Below are 22,303 nucleotides of genomic sequence, written 5' to 3'. Positions count from 1 at the left end.
AAGCTGGAGGTAAAAGCCGAAGCTTTGTGCTTTACAATATTGTAGACGGGCGGGGATGAGACACTTTTCCTGTAATTGGAACAAAACGTAAGTAATTAATTCTATTAGCCTAAATCCTGATGAGGCGCCATCAATATGTAAAGTTAATTAACGAGATCCGGTCATGCTCTCTACTCCTCCTGAATACACGATGTTTCTAGGCTTAATCTACTTAAAGAATTTTATTAACTGACTTCGCATAAGGAACCGGTTTGGTTTGTGACTATTAACACAGTCTGTTATATTTCTCCTAAATTATTTAGTAACCACTATTAGTACTATATTTCATGCACAATTTATGATTTTGCTTAGATGAATTGATATATTCGTGTCTTTGCAATGTGGGTCATCGTCATGTTAATAAAGATAAGTACTTTAGGTAGGTAGTGTCAAAACTTATAACGCAATTATTGATTACAGAATTGAATTTAGTAAGATCTATCGGCAACTAAAAGGTCTTACAACTAATCTAATCCAGTGAAGGACCTTTGCGAAACTCGTACGAGTAACAGACCTTAAATCTCCTTAATTGAACTCCAAGAAAATCCCATCCTACTACTGAGCCTTAATTATACTCACAAAATCTGTTCTAATGTACTGCGGGATGATAGCTATGGGCGATTGTGTAATAAAATCAAGTTATATTGCGTGTAACAAACGCATGGAATTGCAGGCAATGTGTGTGGTCCATGTGTCTGTTTCCCATGCCTAAGTAAAAGCTGAAGATTTTTGTTGTATTTACCAAGGAGTTGAGTATAGTTACGATTTATATATCAGCTTTTAGAATTTGCCACATAAGATGTGAAATACGATATTTTACTATGGTCCTTGTGGTCCTTATTGTAGGTATAAATTACAGTGGATTGTGGAGTAACAAACAAAGCAGAACTTGAGTGATAAAACAACTCATAGCTTATTGTTTATTATTGTTTATTATCAAGTAAAAATGTAAAGAATAGTTTTATGGTTTCAGAGAAATGTCCGTGTTGTCACGTACAGCCTTCGATCCATCGCAGGCACGCTGCTGAAATGATCGTCTGCGAAAAGATTGTATCTTGACATTTGTAATCGTGATTTGTCTTTGGATGTGGCACTGCAGTTCCGAGGAATGCAGCTGGAAAATTGGAACAATTCGATCAGACTCACTGATAGTTTAAATGTAGGAAAATTGTAATGTTTTTTCGAAGATAAATGTGACGAAAAGAAAAATCATATTTGTGTTCTATAAAATATTTAATCTCAAGTTAAGTAGATACGAGATCGTTTGTAAGGAGTTCTGTTTGTTGATAATAATTTGGAATGATTGCAGCAAACCCGTAATTATATAATAAACCTTTGAGAATTCTCAACAGATTTAATATAATTACTTATCCCGAGTTATTTGGAATTCCGAACAAGTAACAAAGGATGGCGGGCTTCAATCTCGAGTCCCGATATTATTTGAGATATTCGCAAACTTTCTCATTAGGGCCCTTTGAGTTGTGTTGCCGCAATGAGAAAGGATAATGAATGGGCCGGTAATAGCTAATTATTAGTTTTTGATAGCGCTATTGAGGAAATATAAGTTCTTTTCGCTAAAGAGGTGTGGTAGAGCTTAAGTTATTACTAAAGGATACTAGTGAAGGACAAAGTAAATGATTTATATTATGAGTTTTATGCGACGTTAATTTTAAGGGCGAAATATCTCCGATTTTCTTTAGTTTATTTATCATAGCATCAGTTCGCTATTTGGTCTATCTGTATAAATTCTCCTCACTACGCAGTCAAAACAACATTATGTTCATAAAAATAGAGATCATCCTAACTAAAAACAGTCGTTACATTTTTTTGGGGAAAAGCTTTATTGCTCTCTGTTCGCGTTATGACAAACTGCATATATTTGAAAATTCAGAATTACACTGTTTTCTAACTTTCATAATATTACTTGTAGATAAAAATATAATTGACGCAGCATGTCTTAGCAGATTTACTTCACATCGCTGAATGATAATATTTTCGTCAGCAAGAGCAAGGTGTTTGGTTGTTTGTCCCCAATCGCGACCCACACAGTTCGTAGCCCCTTGTTGTGAACCGGCGCGGCGCGCCTCCACGTCGCGGCCGGCGACAGCGCGCTGCAAACAACAATTATAATTCATGTTTTTATATAGTTAAAAAGGCTAAATTAAAGCTATTCATGGCACAATTACTGTGTTTGAATTACAATTAAATAAACATTAAATTATATTTCAAAAAAATCATATTATGTATTTTTAACTTGTAAATTAAAAAGTAACAAGTTCCAAGTGCTTATCACGAAAACGCTAATGAACTTCGTAATGTCTCTATTAAAAATTTATATAAGAATAAAAGTGTCCGCCGTGATTTTTCGCTTCCAAATGCTTTAAGTATCTGAAACGTGAATTAATTAAAACTTTCCCAAACTCATTAGGAGCCGGCGCCGCGGTGCTGCTAAGTTTATTCTCTTTTAATCCACTTGACGCGTATTGTTTGTTATGTTTTTACGATGGAAATACATTTTTCTGTTCCACACTTGAGCGATTGGAACTTTCTCAAAATAAGTAATTGTTACAATCATTATTTGTTTTCAATTCGAGTAGAGACGAGTTGAAGTACGTTTATAAGTGTCGTTTTAAATCAATAATGGTGTGCTCAACATTCTCATAGAAGTAATAAAAAGCTATGTGAGTGAATTCACTACATACAAAATTATATTGCATTATTGATAACAATATTTTGCCTTGATTGTAAATGAATTGTGGCCATATTGGTTTAAGGGTTTGCTTATTGTAAAAAAATGCCTTTTTGTACAGGTAAACAACAAAAACAAACAAAACACAATGCAAGTGGGCGTATATCAAAATCGCAGGTACCAGGCTAGCTAAGGTACACAGGAGGTGTGCGGCCGTGGCAGCTACGTCACGTGAAATTAACATAAAGGGCGCGGTGGCACGCGATCCCTCGTCGTTGCATTATTCACCGCCTGCTGTCCCTCTCGTGTTTATGCTGCCTTGGTATTTTGGTTCAGATGTTCAACAAAATCCCACACGTGCGTGTAATTTTTTTTTTTATTTAGTTGAAAGAGGAAAGTTTGTGGTGGTGCATTTACCGTAATAAAAATTCAGACTACCGAATAAATAATAAATAATTATAATATAACTTAACTAATTGTGTAATACGTTCAGTGAATTACATGTAACAAGAGATAAGGGTTATGAAGGCATTAGGCATATACCTAACCATATAGTTTAACATGGTAAATCTAAGCCCTGGATCGCCTAAACCGCAGTGTCGACACGCCTGGGCACAATGAAAAACGATTTAAACCATTGAGTTCTGGGTCTGTGACGGACATTTATGAACCTTCGGATTGAATTAAATGTTCATTGATCACCGAAGAGCCCTTGGCTCGAATAAAAACGTGAAATATACTTTTTGCGACAATAATGGGAAAAAATTCCATAATTAGGTCTGTTTAGAGTGATTTTTAACATGTAAAAATTATAGCATTAGTAGTATTTGTAAGAAATAATTATTTAAATGTGGTCGCATTTTGTATAAAAAGTTCATTAAATTGGAAAAAATTAGCGTTCAACTGTCAGTTTACTATTTAGGGCCGATTTTTCAATCCTTGGTTAATACTTATTCGTCGAATAACGTATTAAACTACCATTTCAAAAATGTATTCTTTTCCTGTATTTGACAGTTTACGGGTGACATTTTAATGTTATCGTGTAATACTTTATTGGGCGAATAAGTTTTAACCATGGATTGAAAAATCGGCCCTCTGAATAGAAAAAATACGCTTTAATTACCAATAAATAAAGTATTGATTTTCAATAAAGCAAGTAAGTAATAGCTCGGCTGCTTTTAATGGTGTCTCAATTATCGGACACGTTTCGTCTCTGAATAGATGCTTCCATCTTGCCACTTTATTTTGAACAAGAGATATTGCTGTTGTGTTAGTTAATTTAAAATGTATGTATAATTACCTGAATGGATGTTAAAAGTTTAATATAATTTATGTAGAAATCATGAATTTTGTACGTTTGAGTTTCCGGAAATATTTAAAAGTTTATGTACATTCATAATTCGATTTTTACATTCAATATCAAAATCAAACATTTACACATATATTTACATTTACGCCATACAGAAGCGCTTTGAATTCTTAAAATATTTGTGGATTCATTTACGATTCATATATATTTTATTTTTAAAATTATTGCTTGAATTCAAACTAGTTCATTTAAATATTACAACATTTCAACTGACTTTCCAACAGTCACAGGGAGCTGAAACAGAAAATCATACCTTAACTGACACTTCAGTTTTGCACAAATTAGTGCTGACACAGCCTTCTCGACAATATCCAATATCTTTTCAGTACCTAAATCTTGATCATTTGTTTCTTTCTTCTAAACCATTAAACTGTTAAATTCACTTGCGTATAAAAAGTAAAAGTGATTATGGCGGTTCCACCACACCTACGAGATCAATTCCATTGATCAACATACCAAGAGTTCATAGCGCGTACAGAGGTATAGTGCCGTGCGGTCTTCGGGCGGTAGGCTGTAGTCGCATTCACCGCCTGCCCGAAATACCTGCGTCTGACACATTCTTGCTCGTGTCAGCGACGGCCTTTTAGCGAATTGCTTTTAAATGTATTGACGCTTTTTGAAATATGTCGATCGCGTGAACTTCGTTCAAACGAGTGCTATTAAAATGCAACAAAAACACACTTTGTATGTGATGGAAGCGCAGTTTTCGATTGGGCAACAATGTTTAGGGGAAACATATTTTATTTTGATACATTTTAAATTTATTTGTAACATAAATTTCCTTACAAATTTGACTTTATTTAGATTATAAAAACATTTAAAAAGCAGCTATAAAAGCCGAATTATTCATTTTCATACCATATTTAGCAAGTGCCATTAAGCAGTATGAATACATTTTGCACATCACTTATTTTACAACGACCACTCCGTTCTGTCATAACCGTAAGGAAAAACAAGAGTAAGTAAAAAAGCTATAAACATAAACTGCGGAAATCTTTCTGGATCCACGGCTGCGTAATTGGAGGGCCGCCGTAAAGCCTCCCGCGGGCTTTATAATCCTTTTGTTGAAGCTCGCTTTTACTCCATTTATAGGTTTTCATGATTCTGTTTATCAATATTTTTTGTTGAACTGTAAATCATTATATTATTTTCATTCTAAAGCAATGCTTAAAGCTTGCGGTACATTAATCGTTATTATAATTGGAAAAAAAATGCTATTCGTATTTTTCCAATAGAATTTCCCATGCGAACATGTCAGATGAATAACATTAAATATGGCGATATTTAATCGTTGCACCTGAACGACGCCAATAAAAATAAAGTGTGGTGATACAACGCGTGTGTAACGGGCTTTATGGCGTGGCCACAGTATAATAGCGCGCCGCGGAATTGGCCGGCTCCGGTAAAAAAGATCTCGGCCGGTCAAACGACGCGGCTCAATGCCACTTTAAACCGCGCGTTTTATTGCGATTGCGGTTTTGTACAATATTTCGGCAAATCCTAAATGCTTTGGATTTATGACGCGTTTCGATGACAATGCGGCGATATTCGATGTTGTTTTTGTATTTGATATATTTATAGATTCGTATTTATATAGCGCAGTAATATGATAGTTTATCAAATTGGCAAATCTTTCCAGTATTCTTTTAAATACAGCTATTAGCTAAATATTCATATCTATACTTACTTGAATAAAAAAGAATATTCTTAGAATCTATGATGCATCGACTAGGAAAAAGGAATATTTTATGTTATTATAAAATGTGTAATATCATCTAAGTCATTTTCTACAAAGGTATCTCATTGCGGCACACAGAAACATTCACATTACGTTTCCTATTTAACCAATTGGATGCGAGATGGCAAACAAATCTCCTCCGGGATTGAAATAAATAAAACCCAGTGAATCGCGTCCGGGCGACGTCAGCGCGACTGACGGCTCGGCCCGGGACGGTGACCCGCTCATTTGTCCTCCACCACGGCCTGTATTATACTGGGATTTGTTTCCGATACTGATTTAAACCTGTACAGTTTCTGAAACCGCTGAAATTTTTGATAAAAACAGTCGTGTTTATAATAGTTAGTGTATAGTAGTTATATTTTCATTTTAATATTGCACAAGTCGATATAGTTATAAAAATAAAAACATTGCAAACGAAACGTTTTTTAAAGAATGAAGGGAATGTTGATTTTACTTTTTAAAACTGTCTATTGTCTACGTCTCTACGACATTGTAACTAACAATTATTCATTTTTGTTTGCTTTAGTTCAGTTGCAATGCTACAACAATTTTATCGCAAATGAGTTAACGTTAAACTGTTTATTGTAGTTTCAGTTAGAGTCGTCTCTTGATCGCCCTGAAGGGTTGAATCTACTTAAGAGTAAATAATCTTAGCAGGACACGCAATAAATCTTGTTAACATGGGAACATTAGACCCGATGAGCGATTATCAAGGGACACTTACCTCGTGTGTGACTCGCAGACCCTACTTAGTAGCCCGGTGACGTCACGAGTGTTGCTTATGTGTCCCACGTTCATTAGGAATATGATATGTATGTTATGAATCTCTGCAATACTCTTGAAGCTTAGCACCCAACCAAGATGATGTTATCTTGATTCGTGCCTATGAAACCATTTTAAGTACGGCGATTTCAGTCGACAAATTTACATGTTTCAATATTTTTATGATCTGTTAACAATAACATATAATGAAGCAATCTTCATTTTTATTTCCATTATTATGCCAATGCATAATAATGCAAATAAAATGTATACGGAATAACTTATACCTACGTGGAAACAATAAATAGAAAATTATTATTTAAGACGTATATGTAGTGGCAATCTATTTCCACCCCCGGATGTTTCGACTCGACGTAATCCCTGTCCATTATGAGCTCCTAGTAGTAATACAATACTTTGTAAAGACTCTATTTCCTGAAGTTCCAGTCCGAAAGTGGTTGTGTTGACACCGGGTATAAATAACCAAGTGTGAAAATGTCGACAACATTTATGCAAATCTTAATCTCCAATTTATTGCTCATGCAAGTAAAAGCTCTAGAAAATTAATTTAGATATATGAAGTCTTTTTAGAATAATGCCGCTTAGCGGAAATCAACAAGGATGTATTTTCCTCCTGGTTTTAGAAGACTTCTCAGCTGCAGCAGACATTTTAATGGCTCTCGGTAAACGATGCGTCTGGGCGATACATTTAAGAACTTACTGGAAACGAAACCTCTTGCGGAACGCTAATTACCTGGTACTTAATGCGCTCCGCTCTTGAGGGCTTACGTTTACGTAATAAATAATTGCAAGTTAACGAACAAACAAAATTTTAACACATCCTATTTACCTTAAATATAATTAACAAAAAGCTCATGGGAAAAGAACGACACTCCAATTATAACTTGATATCACCTTCAAAGTTACCTTCGTCATTAGCTTCCCGGTTAAAACAATAAACTATCCAGCTTTACGAAATGTTATAAAATATTTTATCCTTTTTCCCCTCGTTTCATTTAAGACATTTTGTGTTAGTTAAAATAATGCAAATTTACAAAAAGTTATAATTTAAAAATGTTCGATTATTATTTTATGTTAATTGGTCTTGTTAAAATTGTTGTTAACGATGAGCGATTTGCTTTTAATGAATTTTGTTCCCTTGAAGGAATAAGAAAAAGATATATTCATAATACTTTTTTTTTTAGAATAATCGAGATTATTAATTTTCTCATTAATTGCAAAGTAAAAATATATTATCATCAAGTAATTAATTGTGCATAATCTTTAGGGAATACGAGTAGCGAATAGTTATTTTTGTAAGGGTTCCAATTAAGCGCGTTATCAGCGCTGTCAGTTTACCTGCCAAATGATATTAGCGCAACCCTTCATAGCCGAGATTACGTGCCTCCGCTCTCATTATCTTGTGAACGAGCGATTCCTTTGATCGCTGCTTAATCATCGCTTCAATAATTGACAGCTTTGTCCTCGTTAATTTTGCGTTATAAAACAGGGTCAGCGGGTTTAAAGCTTTCATAAAAAATAAAAATGTACCCGGCAGGAGTTCGAACCGTGAATTCGATTTGGTTACTAGGTTAACAGCGTGCAGGGGTGGTGTAGGAAAATTGTCGCAAATTGCAACAAAGTGCTCGATTCTGGCGGGACGTGCGGCTGCCGAACTAATTCTCTGGGCACGATTTAACGCCATTGTCACAACTACCACGCCCGCCCAACAATTGACTTTAATTTGCCTACACTTCTCTGTCTTGCTGACGAAGTGGATCTTGTACATTTTTAAACTGAAATAAATTTTTACGAACAATTCCAATTTTAAATTTTAGTAATAAAGAATACAAACTCGAAATAAACCTTGTTAGATATACCATAGCTTAAAAGCTTATTGTTTACGGGTTATCGGGTACATGTTAAAAAAAATGAATATTTAAATTAACATTAACTGAGACGCTAAAAATGTTGGAGAATGTACCTATATTGACATAATAGGAGAGAGCAAAGGTCGAAACTTTCGGCTCGTGGAGCCCGCAGCCCGGGTTTGTGAGGTCCGCTATAATTTGAGTGGCGCTCTTTGAGACATTTAGTGTTCGCTAATTATGATAAATTGCTCTTCCTTATTTCAAAATAAACATACCTATAAAAGAGAATTCGTTGTGAATTATCCCTTATTTTGGTTTATAATTTATATTCTTTACAATTCAACATAGTATAAAAAATGAATTCTTTAAAATACGTCAAAAATTGGCTGTTGCCTCTTTATTTGAAATGCTTTGTTCACTAAAATATTATTGAGAAAAATATATCAATTTAATATTCGCCGAAACGGTGTGTTCGCGGAATTTCAATATGCAAGGTATTATCGACGTGGAGCTTTATGGAAACTTTTCAATGTAATATGATATAATTGCTATAATACCGGCTATACACGTCTGGAAGCGGATTTGCATCCGGGCTTACTGATATAAATAGTCTGCGTAAATGATGCAGGAAATATTTTGAAAATAATGCAAATATCCCCTTGCAAATAATTTGAGATTATCGTCAAACGTTCTTTGTTTTCTTTTCATTCCTATAACGAACGCCTGATAAGCTGTACAGCCTTACAGGTTAAAGAATAAAAAGATAATTAAATACTGTAATGGAATATAAAGCAGCGTAATATGTAATTTCTGTAAAATAAAACTATATTATAATTTTAAATTAGCTAATCTGAATTCTGGAAATGGCTCCGTATGAGATCGACGGGGGATACATAAATTCTTAATATAATCAAAGTTTCTTTTGGCCTTAGCATAATTTCGGTGATATATTGAAGACAATTTCACGGGAGTAATTGGTTTCTGAAGCGATAAAGTAATAGAGAGCTTAAAGTACGGCTCGAGTAAAACGTCGCTAAGTGCGGTCATCCATCTTGTTAACTACAGGCCCTGCTGCCTGCAGACCACACCCCTGGGAAATCTACCCTGTATTATTTAATATATTTTGGGAACGCTTTTAAATTTTGACGAAATTCTCATAAGCTGCTCGTGTACATTTTTGCTGAAGTGTTCGAGACACTGTTTGTTAAAAATGAAAAGCGCATTTTTAATCGGTTATAATTTTCCTAATAAGATGTAATGATATATTTTAACCTATCTCTGACATTGCCGTTAAACCTACACCATATGATACATATTTACGATTTTAAGAAAATCATAATTGAATTTCCCTTGTCTCGAATATTACTTGTCACTAGCTGATGTACCAGGCAAGCAGGATGTGAGTCCTTTGAATACAGCCGCAAGCTTCGCCGAACTGCGGCCGACTGAGGACGCTCCACTGCATGCTGCTGACGGCTTAATTAATGACGACCAGATTATATCTTTAACACCCTCGTGTTTGTAGTTTGGAATAATCCCTTCTTGGTATTGTTAATGCGACAGATATTTGTAGCTGATACTTATCTATGGGTAGTTGTATAAATAAATTTTCTATTGGTATTGAGGAGTAATTGTCAAGGTATAGCTTATGTTAAGATGATACAGCGTGTTTTTATTTAATAGCAATTTAATAAATTTTCGCAGTCGATACAAAATTGTATTTTCAAATGTACAATGATTAATAATATGAACACACAATTATATTTTATGAAGACAAATATAGAAAAAAGGCATACCTAGTTATAGATATGATATTTGATGTAACGCGAGGCAATATTGTTATTCATGAGATAGTATATTGGTGCCAACACGACATACATAAAGATGGACTCCAAGCACATATCGCGAATATTTATCGCTGCTTCTAAGAGCTTATCATAATCAAAAGACTTTTTGATTGATATATGGCTTTGATCGTTGGAAATAAATCACAGGTCATAAGAAATATTACGGAGAAGAGAATAGGGTAACAATTGCACTAGTATTCCGTGTTATATGGGAGCATTTGATGTACTTCAATTGGCAGAGTAGTAATCGATATGTAATTGTATCTAATGCGTTTTGTTACGATGTAGGTATTTTTAAGCTTTAGAAATGCACTAATATAATTTGTAGATTAATTTTTATTTAAAAAAAATGTTGTTCGTACCTGATCTAATTACATTATTGTCGGTACTACGCCACTTGAAATATTTTCTTAAAATAAGTAATTTCATGCATAGATACACGCAATACGCAATTTTAATCGAAAAAATACAATAAATTAAAATACTTTAAGCAAAAATAATACGTAAAAATCTTCTATATAATTCACGAATCTAATATTTTTATACCATATAAAATTAAAAAAGAATAGTATTTGGAGGCGCCGGGTATCGATCCCGGTACCTCTCGCATGCTAAGCGAGCGCTCTACCATCTGAGCTACGCCCCCAGTTGGCGGTGATGCCGAAATTTTGATACGGAAGCAGTTCACTTCGCGCTTATCTCACCGCGAAACTAGAGTACGTGACATTGATTATAAATTCTTATGCCTTTCACTTGCTCATGTACATATTATAATTATTTCATAATTTTACATAACAACAGTTTTCTGCGCATATCATAACATGACTTTAAATTATTGTTGATTAAATTTTTTGCTTTATTTTAGTTGCTTGCATTTTTTTATTTATTTTAGAATTTATGCTAAAATGTCTACCCGGTCGAAACTAAGATGATCGCCTAGTACCTACCGACATTATAAAATTAAATAATGCTATAGAGGCCTTTCAACCTTGTTTATAGTGGATCTTCCTGCGGGATATTGCACTGCAAGTTACGAGTATATTACATTTTAACCAAATTCGTGTCAAACGCAACCATCTCGTTTGCAATTTAATGATAATGTTCACCAAAGCCTTGACCGGAGAGGTGCCTCCGAATGAACGTAGTTAACCCTCTCAAAGGGTCCATTGTACCGACGTATAATGAGGAATAAATTACAACACTCAACCCGTGCTCGCCGTAATTATTGTTCCGTATCGGGAATTTGGTTAACAAATAACGAGGGTTGGAATTGTTTGCATTGCATGCGGGTAGGAATGCCTGTTGGTCAGTCTACAATTACAGAGTTCGATTTAAAAGATCATGGAAACTTTTTGGTCGAATTAAATTTATATGTACATCATTATTGTTTGTAAAATCCATTTTATAGTCTTGCATATAGAAGTTTATTTTTAAAGAATATTTCTTAGATAAAGGATTGGTCTCAATCCAATCCTTAGTCTAAGGAATATTTCTTGTTTTTGAGATATTTCAGTAAGTATCGGTTAAATTTTCAGGCGAACAAGAACTCATTCGTTCATAAGGGAAATTAATAGCTTCCGCTAATATTTAACGTTGTGACTACACAATAGGGCACATACCCTGCACCCTTCTCATCTCACCCTAACCGCAGGGGGTCGCAGCATCCATATTGCAAAAAGAACTCTGTATGCAATATGCTATCCTAGTCCTTTTATTGCATAAATCTGTTAACTTGTGATTTTGCAAACATATCCCGGAGCAGGCGATTTTTTTAGCAATCACATTGTGAAGTTCGAAATTTGATACTTGATATTTTTGAATCACAATTGTTAATAATAAATACCCCATAATATATCCCATTGAAATCAAAGGAAGAGATGAGTGGCCAATCAGATGCAAGCATTGTAAGATACCGTCTTATAAGTTATCTTCTCCTAGTACAAATAGTTTTGTTAAACCATATGTCTAAGCGTTGTTAGTTAAAACACTTATGCCCGTTTTCACCAACATCCCCTATACTACCACATAAGTATGGGACCCTTTACTTAAAAGGTCCCCTAAACTAGCCCCTATATAAAATTGCGTTTCACCATCATTTCTATCCCCTAACTAGGGGTTACATAACTATGTGACGTTTTTTTTTCGATGTTAGTGATTGTTTCACTTGTAGACTTATCGATACTTTTAAATAATATCGTTTTTTATAAAATTCTCTGAAGTTTTTACACAAATAGATGTAGTTTATGATAAATAATGTTTTCATAGCAATAATAAATATAATTTCATTCATTTTTTTAATTAATTTAATATTTTCTAGCATTTTTACTCTGTATATGCATAACGAAACATGCATTTAATCTGTGGTAACTTGTATTTGACAGTTGGTTGACATTTATGTTTGTTTTAATCTCATTTTAATCGCCTCTTAGCTTCCGTGTTATTTTTAAATTTCACAAATAATTTAGTTGCGTTCGACAATCGATTATCATAATAAAATGGCTGAAAAAAGGAAGCGTAGTCAAAATTTTACAGTGGACGAAAAAGATAAGTTGGTGAAATTGGTGTGTATTTTTAAAAACATCATTTTAAATAAAAGAACAGATGGTACAACCAACCAAGCTAAGAACGAGGCTTGGATAAACCTCTGTTCTCAATATAATGCAACGGGAAATATGTACAGGTTAGTTAAATAAACACAAACATGCCATATTTTATCATTTAATGATAACTACCACATGGTCAACAGCTATACATATTATATATCTACATTTTATCGTAGGAGTAAAGATGCTCTCATGAGAGTCTGGGAGAAAATGAAAAGCGAAGCAAAAACGTACAACTCGAGAAACAGGAGTTGTGCAACTGGAACCGGTGGAGGACCCTCAACTATAAAAACAGACCCAATATTAGAACAAGTCTGCGAATTAATGGGTCGAGGTTGCAGTGGTATTGCTGATGTTCTAGACTCAGATTCAGTTATCCCAATTTCATCCATCAATGTTATTGATCCAGAAGTGACCAGTGAAGAATCGCAGGGTATAATTTTAGACGCTGAACTGGTTACGGTAAGTACTGCCAGATATATAATTTTTATTCAATCAACAATTTAATTATAGGCAATATTAGTACTGTATTAAGTTAATAATTATATAAAAAAGCTACATGTAAGTAAAAGAAATAACGTTTATTGGTACACACCAAAGTGCACACAGTAATACAGAAAATAAATAGTATAAAAGAAAAGTATAAAATTTAAAACTAAACAATTTTTAAAGTACATAAATTTGTTTCCAGAACATGGGTATAAATGAAGTTAAGGGAGACGAACACAATCTAGTGAACACACCACCATGTTCTAAGATATTAGGAACTCCTCTTTGGAAAAGGCGTAGACCAATTCTCAAAGAAAATCACCATCCCCAGACGGAAGTTGTGTCTACCCTGTGTACAGGATTCAGGGGGATAAATGAAAAAAAAATTGAAATTGAAGATTTAAAAAAGAAATTGCTGGAAGAAGAAATAGAATTTAAAAGAACCTTACACAGTTTACAAATAGAGTCAGCAAGAAAAGATTTAGAAATAAAAATAGAAGTTCTTAACCAAATAAAGGGTATGCTATTATTAATTTATTTCACGTAACAGGTTTTCAAAATAATTTGTAATTTGTAGTCTTCTGTATCCATATGTGTTCTGAGATGTGATGTTGGTAATGTTTCCTATTTGACCATTTGTAATGAGTTCCTCTATATTAGGAACATTATTTTCATTCACCGGCTCACGTTCTTTTCTTAAAATACATATATTGTGTAGAACACAACACGCAATAATAACATTTATTGCATTTTTTAATTCCAGTCTTATACCAACAGCTAACACAGGAAAACGTCGTTTTAAGACTCCATATTGTCTTTCTACCACATTCCTGGTTTTTATGTGAGCCTCGTTGTATTTCTGCTGACCTCTTGTCGTAGGATTTAAATAAGGAGTCAACAAATGGTTCTGAAAAGAAAAAAATATCTGCTGTTTTATAAGTTCATAATATTATAATTTACTTTACAGGTGGAAACTTCAATCTGAAGAATTTATTTGGTGTGCCAAAGAATGACTAAATAGAGAAATTGTATTTTTTTAAATAAATTGATTATCTATGACACATGGATTGTATTTATTTCTATACATATTTTCCTTTTATAAATACTTGTACTTGCTTAACTATTTTACCTTCAACGGGTATCCACTGTCACCCAGTAAATAGCTGTCAGTAAAGTCTCCTCTTTCAAATTTTCTATATGTATGACTATTTTGATAAATAGCCGAGTCATGTGTTGAACCTGGCCAACGTGCCACAACATCCCTTATTAATAAATTAGCTGATGCTATTGTCTGAACATTTATGGACATGTATCCCTTCCTGTTCCTGAATAACTCTGCATCATCGCCACCTTAAAAAAAAATACAAAACGACATTATTTTGTGTAAAATACTGACTTGTTAACGTAATAAAGTTTAGTCTTGAAGTTTCACCTGGTGATTGAATTTTCACATGTGTACAATCGATGCAGCCAAGAACATTAGGGAATCTTGAAATATTATAAAATTCCATCTTAACGTTTTCTTGCTCCTCACTTGTATTAGGGAAGTTGACAAACTCTGGTCGTAGAGTTACAATCGCTGCAGATACTCGCTTTATTATCCGACTGCAAGTAGCCACACTGATACCACCCATGTCTGCCACAGCTAACAAGTGACTCCCCGTAGCATAAAACCTCAATGTCATTAATAATTGATTTATTGGAGATATAGAATTATTTCTGAAATAAAAGCAAATGAAATAGTTAAGGACAGCATTTGTAACTACACAATTTTAAAAGAAAATATAATCGTAGCGTAACTAGAAACAAAAAAAAAATACCACGCGCACTATTATAGCATGTGCATAAATACAAACCTATTTATAAAAGCTTGTAATTAGTAGATTGTACTCACCTATTATCAGGAAATTCTAAGGCGTGTTCAATCTTTTCCAATAAATACAACACTGATGATTTACTTAACCTATATCTCCGAAAAAAATCAGTTTCATCAAAACTTTCGAAGTAATTTGGTCGTTTTCGGTATATTTTTGGTCTACGATGGTTATTTACGTCGAATATAGTCGAAACCGTGTCTAAATTTTCTAAAAACTCATATAAATCACTATCCATCTTTGTTTCTTAAAGGATCACTTACTTATGTGCCGGTTTATGGGCCAAAATGTCGGCCTCCTAAAGTTAGGGGACTTTTTAACGTTTAGTTGACCCCTAATGGCTGTTGAAACAGAAACCATCTTTTAACGGTCCCCTAAGCATGTTTAGGGGATCCCATAAACTTAGGGGATGTTGGTGAAAACGGGCATTAGTTGTTTTAGTTAGAGGGGATTTGAGGACTTTTTTTCCAATAATTTAGCTACAAATAATTCATTTAACGTGAAGGGATATCCTACAAAGTATCTAATCGTTGTACCAGGATTCCATGACTGGACAGAAATTAAATACGGGATAAAAAGGGTCCGTAACAATAGGGCGACCCTTAGATATTCATTACTAAGAAGCGATTGGTTGACCGTATGTTGAACGTTTACTTTTTGTAACTGTTATTATTGCCCCTATAGAATATTATATAATAACTTGAATGAAATCAAAGAGCCGGATTAGTACATAATTGGTCGTATATTTATTATACAGGATGTTGCATTTACAACTAAATAATAATTTAAGTTTTATGCTAGAAAACGTACGGTTTTATTTTTAAATGTATGCATGAAATGTATTTTTTAATATTAGATCTGGCTCGAAGGACCCTGAAAAGAGTACGTGTTGTTACGGTAGGCAGGTGAAACAAGACGGACTCCTCGTTAGTTCAATTGGTTTATTGAACACCTGTACACAATGGTGGTGATGGTTATACCATAGTAACATTTACTGCTTAGGCCTTATAGGAACACAATCGATATATAGACAAAAATAATGTACAAATTACCATCATACTGACCGATCTTAATAACAGCCTGTTCATATGGAGATATTTATTATTAGAATACTTTAGAATTTCTTATTAATTTGCAAAGCATAGGAAAGATTATATACAAAGTAGTGTGCCGTGCACGTGAGGTCATCGCATTTAATACGAGAGGAACATTTCCCCAGTGGCGGCTCTCCCGGTAATTACATGGCGAATGTTTATGCGGCGCAAGCTGCCTGTGCAGACTGCAGATGTCATGCGAGCCCCGCACTTACATTTGAATAAAAATGGCGATCTTTGTTCCGTACTCAGAGATTTTCTGTTTTGTTTTACTCCTTTAAAATTTGTGAGGTCTGTTTTCTTTGCACGACTCGTGCTAAGGTTCAGTTTTTTACCAATTCATTGAAAAGGATTGCAAACAATCCTCAAAATTGATTTACGTGAGTCCGTTGTTCGAGGCGTTACCGGAGTAATAATAATGAGTGTATAACCGGATCCATCCGGATATAACCTCTGGCTACAGCCGGCCGGCCGAGCAATCGAATTACCGGCTCGGGATAACCACGTTTGTTTAAGTGACACGAACCTCGCGCTCAGCCTGGCCTAGCGACTGATACCTCTGTCGGCTCACATTTAGATTGATACTGATTTTACATGACGTAGCTGTAGGTACAATGCTGGTGGCTTTTTCTTACATTTAGATAATAGTATCGTCGTACCTACTGAAATATAAATTTAACAGCAAAAAATTAAAATTCTTCATTTTATTACTCTGTTTATATTTTATGTATAAAATGGCTGAAATGAAAAGAGCCGCAAATATTTTACATATAGCCATCCCCATCTTTATGTTCAAAAGTCAAATCCCAGAGAGCGGAAACGAAAAATTACAGCTCTCTACACCGTAATGCATGAAAAATGTTCATACATTATACGAAGTAACAAGTTATTTAGACCATTCGCGCTAACGACCCGACCTCTCCTCGGCATGAAGTTAATTTTTATTACGCGAATTACTTTCATATTATGGCGCCATGTTTAGTGGAAGATGAAAAGGAAAATAATTGCTGCCATTATAGGAATAGTTCTGGGGATGGTTCGCTATTTCTGACACATTTTTATTATTAGCTCTATTATTTTGTATTTCATTCATAACAGCTTTGATTTATTAATGCTAATTTCGTATCTTACTAGACGACCTATGTTATCTGGTTGCGATTTATAAGCATGATATTATAAGAAACTTTAAATACAATTCGCAAAATGATAGATGTCGCAAAATGTCAAGAATGCAAAAAGATAAATTCCCAGAACGTCAGAACCGAGTAACGGCCGAATCCTTGAAGTTCCAGATGTGAATATTTGGACCATTTAATCATACCGCTACAAGGGTTTCGAGTTGGATGTATTATGTATGTTGTACCCTACACTGGTATTACGTAACTAAACTTTGCTTATCAAACAGAAGAAATACCTTTGGACTAATGTTACATTAGTATTTTGGCTGGTACAGAATGTGTTTTTAATTATTTTTTATCTTATATATTATGTACTTAAATTAGGTCTAATTATCGTATACAGGTATTATTTCTTTTTGTATTTTTATCGCATTATGTATCAGAATAATAATAATATCTGTTATCGCAGTTAAGCTCGATTCTTCTGAGGTCCTATTACTGGGGTGCTGCTTTTTATGGTCTCTAAAAGACCCTTGACCACGCCCTCTTTATAGCGTTTAAAGGATCGTTAATATTTATGGCTCCGACATCGCCTTGTAGTTTATACGTTCCTGGTAAACTAAACGATATAATGCTAATTTATACGTTGAAGGTTATTAGCGTAATTTTTTTAACAACTCTTTGCCTGTTGTTATCAATCGAATAACTTTTTTTTAATTTTATAATATTGTGAAACGGATCATAAGCAGAGCTGTGTGAGAAGAATAGATTTTGTCCGCACTATCGTAATATAATATTCATAAACCCACCGCATGTAATGAAAATATCAAAACTATTAGTTATTTTTTCATGTCCGTAGTGGGCCTATTGTTAAGGCACACAAAGGGCCACGGGCACCAGGCGCACATACTGTGTATAGAGATTGACCGATCGCGCAAATTGAATGTCCGTCGAACACGGCGCCGGGACAAGTCGCTATTGTGCGTCGGCCTTTCAAGATTCAGCCAATATTTCAGCTGGTCAGAAAGTGTTATTTCGATTGAATAGAAATAAGTCGAGGGCAACGTATTGCCGGTGGCGTTTTGCTAGAGATTTGTTTTCTATAAATCAAGTTTATCGCAAACGTGGATGGAATAATATTAAGACATTAACCCACCTTGAAGAAAAAGCAAAATAATACATTGATATGTCTTATAATAATCGTATTTCATTCACATTATCATATTGTTTTTGTTTAATAAATATTCCTTGGCATCAGATTAGTATTAGGCACCTACACTCTGCACAAAAGATCAGCACAAAGCTTGTGAAAAGCTTTAGAATATTGGTATCGTTAGTTTTATATCAATCATATTGAACACCAATTAAGTAATTTTAACGTCATTAAATCGAAAAAAGATCTATAAGATCTATAAAAAGATCTAAAAGATATATATATATATATATATATATATATATATATATATATATATATATGTACAGAGTTAACATCTTAGTTTATAATCCAGTCGTTACCTCTTTGTATGATAATAATAGATCGATAAGCTTTATTTTGTAATTTGTACTAACGTGATATTTTGTTTGCAGCTGGTGGGCGGCGAGTTCGACATGGAGCTGAACTTCGTGATCCAGGACGCGCAGAACATACAGCACATGCTCGAGCTGCTGGACCACTGCCCGCCCAGCTTGCAGGTGAGTGCAATGACCTGCCACCAGAATAGCGTGGCTGTGTAAATCTATAGGTATAAGAAAAAATTATGATAGTATATTACTCGTATTTTAACTGACATAAACTTTTTTGCGAACTGTTTGTCTAAATGAGCCTCAGAAGTTAGAACGCTCTACTTTAACTAGGTACTCTTCTTACATAATATCATGAGCAAAAGAAATACAAATGCTCGTTTTTAATTATTAAAATTACTCATCAATAAACAATAAGAGTTATTTATCATCGACTTAACATTAAAATAGGTTTATAATGTAGGTAGTTTACAACACAATTCAAAGAAAACGGTGACATGGAAAGAAAAAACATGCTATAGCAATTCTAAAACAAGGGGATGTGACGTCATAATATTTACTGTCCTTCACTACTCCACCCCTACCCTATCGGTTCGAGCCATAGCATCGCTTCTATTTTTATGCTCGCCTAGTACACAAACACCATAGGGGTAGTTTGTCTATTGTTTAAAGCCATGGTTGTAGTTTCTCCACCATAGTGGAATGCGATTCAACAACCCCGTTGTCGTATAAGTAAAGGCGTACAACAAAATATTTTATTCATTTTTAGCTTGATTATAAGTCACATTATAATAATTAAATTGAACCACAGCATCATTAGGCTATCGAAAATTTTGACTATTTAAATTGTATTTTTTTTAATATAATTTTGCCCAAGTATATTTAATATAAAGTTTTGCCAATTTTTCAAATTCAAAATATTAAGATGGCCTCCGCTTTTAAATAATTTTGATATAATTAATTTGTTTTAATAAATTATCGCCTTGTTCTTTTAAGAAAGCTACAGAGTAAAAATTATTAAGTTAAATATTGACAAATATTTATGGAAGTAAACAGGTTTATAAAAACGTTACTATTGGTCACGAAATCATAATGAACCGCCCACATTTGTTGCGGGAGCGGTGCATATTGTTTATTTTTTAACCCAAAGGGGCGGAACGGTCCATGTTTTTTTATTTATTTATTTTACTTGTTAGTTGTAAAGGCGTTCAAACTGACCTCCTCGATATTTCTGCTACTCTGTTACTTATTTGGAGCAAGATTAACCCGTTGAAAGTTCTTCAATTTTTTTTTATTTGTTTTCGCAATAACCATTCATGGTTGTACAAAACATCAATGAAGCTTCTATAGATTACACAATAAATAATTGCAAATAGTATGGTTAGTTCGAAACGCAAAGTTCTCAAACAAAATACTTGAAGGGCAAAAGCACTTCAAAAAGCTCTTCCCTTCAATTTTTAACTCTCTATAAGTCATAAGCTCCTGGTAGAATACTGATTTTGAATAAAGGGTTAAGTGCAATTTTTTTCTACTTTTTTATGAGAAAAAAATTAATCGTTGGTTTTCTGATCGCTAAAAACTTTTTTTCTCTACTGATTATTGTCATATTCTATCTATAAAAATAAATAAATATCTACGCAAGAACCCTTTCATTATTTTGATGCACTCTACCAGGACTCTATCGTCGACAAGGAGATTAAAAATTTTTGGTCGCTTTTTATGACGTAGTATTGGAAGAATGGATGATGGTCCGAAGATGGTTATGAAAATATTTGTGTTACCTGTTCCTTTTTTAATGTTTGGCACTGTCAAACATGGATAGAGTATAGCTATAATAATAAATAATAATATGTATACATAATCATCTAGGTAGTTATAATCGACAGTTTATTTTAAAATTATTAAATATTCCGTAAAAATTTTAACGTGAAAATTATATAATTCTCTACAGATGGAAATAGTAACATTAATTAAATTACTATTGAGTAAAAAGTTTCAATATGTGCACTATGAACGATATTGGCCGGACGGTTGCGGTCAAAGCAATCAAGACGGAATGTAATGGTACATTGTCGTCGGCCGCCCCATGCCCGCTCCCGACACGTTAATGAGAAACTTTCTCTTGTTTTATGTAGCTCTAATATAAGTGGAGCGCAATACCGATAAAGTTCCAATTACAGTTTTATTTTTAAACTATCTGTGCCCACTACTTTGAAGTATTGCCATTTAAAAAACAAGTTAAATGTTTTGCTGTTCGATTTATGTAACTTTTAACTTATAAACAAATCCTTAAGCTTTTATATTCTGTATTTTTCTACTAGTCAGTCACGTTAGTAAATGGAAAGTTACAAATGATGATGAGATTTCTTATTTTTTTTTTATACCAGGGTTAAAGATTAAAAAATGTCGAGTCATCTCGGCGGGATTGTATTAAGCGACAGAATGCAGGAATGAAACTTTGACAGAATCACTGCAATCTGCTAAGGGTCCGGTAGGTAGTTCATTTTATTTAGAAACACTCCACGAAATATATTCCTTGAATGAACAATGCCTTAAGGCTGCAGTCTAGCAAAATTGCGTTTTCAACAAGTTATTTGACAATTTTTTCCCGGCTAATGAAATGATAAACTGAATTTTTTTTTCTTGTTTATCAATTAGTGTTATATACGCAATGCGCGTGAATTTTTTCACATTTATAAAGTTACTTTATGTTACCTTAATCAGGCCTTCAAGATAAGTCTCTTTCCCCCAAAATCATTTCGAGCTAAGTTTGTGCACTCACTACGTTCCAACCGATTACAATTTACACAATCTGATCAGCGCATTATTATCCTTATATAGTCGTTATTAAAAACTGCTGAATACAATTGCCGAAAAACTTATGATTTTCTTAATTAGAGCGTTATAAATTCATTAAATTTCCCATTTTTTGCCTTACAAAATCAATTGATAAATACTGCTAAAAGTTATTTTTTCCATTAATTTATTCGAGTTGGTTGAAGACCAATGAGTATTAATCCTTTAAAAAAATTTTTTTTTTAATTTTGATAATTCTTTAAATATTAAAAAAATATTTAAAATAATAAGGAAAAATCCTAGCGAATTTCTTTAGTCGCGCTCCTTGGGCCGGAGCGTTCTGACGTGTGCTCTACGCTCGATTTTCCTTCATACCGAAGTGAAAGTTGCTCTACTTCATTAAATTTAATATTTTTGTTAATTGATTATTTTTATCTTAGTTTTGTGCAAATATTCGTATTTTTAAACATTTGATTTCGATATGGAAAAT

General features: G+C 33.8%; 2 protein-coding genes and 1 non-coding gene across 5 annotated transcripts in view; 2 read left to right on the top strand and 1 right to left on the bottom strand.

Annotated features, from left to right (window-relative positions):
* The window catches only part of rg (A kinase anchor protein rugose), a 385,845-nt gene that overhangs the window by 156,503 nt on the left and 207,039 nt on the right, over positions 1-22,303 (top strand). For all 3 annotated transcript variants that reach the window (XM_089711107.1, XM_089711106.1, XM_089711108.1), the window contains exon 2: positions 19,084-19,188. In XM_089711107.1, coding sequence (XP_089567233.1) covers positions 19,084-19,188 — 105 coding nt within the window. The remainder of the gene's footprint in view (positions 1-19,083; positions 19,189-22,303) is intronic.
* Positions 10,892-10,964, bottom strand: TRNAA-AGC (transfer RNA alanine (anticodon AGC)). Its single transcript has one exon. It is a non-coding gene; the product is annotated as a tRNA-Ala (tRNA).
* On the top strand, positions 12,751-14,471 carry LOC149476705 (uncharacterized). The gene is made up of 4 exons (XM_089711424.1): positions 12,751-12,998; positions 13,098-13,383; positions 13,613-13,928; positions 14,378-14,471. The coding sequence occupies exons 1-4, from the start codon at positions 12,814-12,816 to the stop codon at positions 14,425-14,427; spliced, it is 837 nt and encodes a 278-aa protein (XP_089567550.1). The 5' UTR covers positions 12,751-12,813; the 3' UTR covers positions 14,428-14,471.

Source organism: Colias philodice, chromosome 26 (assembly GCF_061535455.1).
Source record: "Colias philodice isolate Cphi_HAF_F1 chromosome 26, ilColPhil1 Martin Lab GWU primary, whole genome shotgun sequence".
NCBI classification, from domain to species: domain Eukaryota; kingdom Metazoa; phylum Arthropoda; class Insecta; order Lepidoptera; family Pieridae; genus Colias; species Colias philodice.
This window is presented reverse-complemented; position numbering and strand designations above follow the sequence as displayed.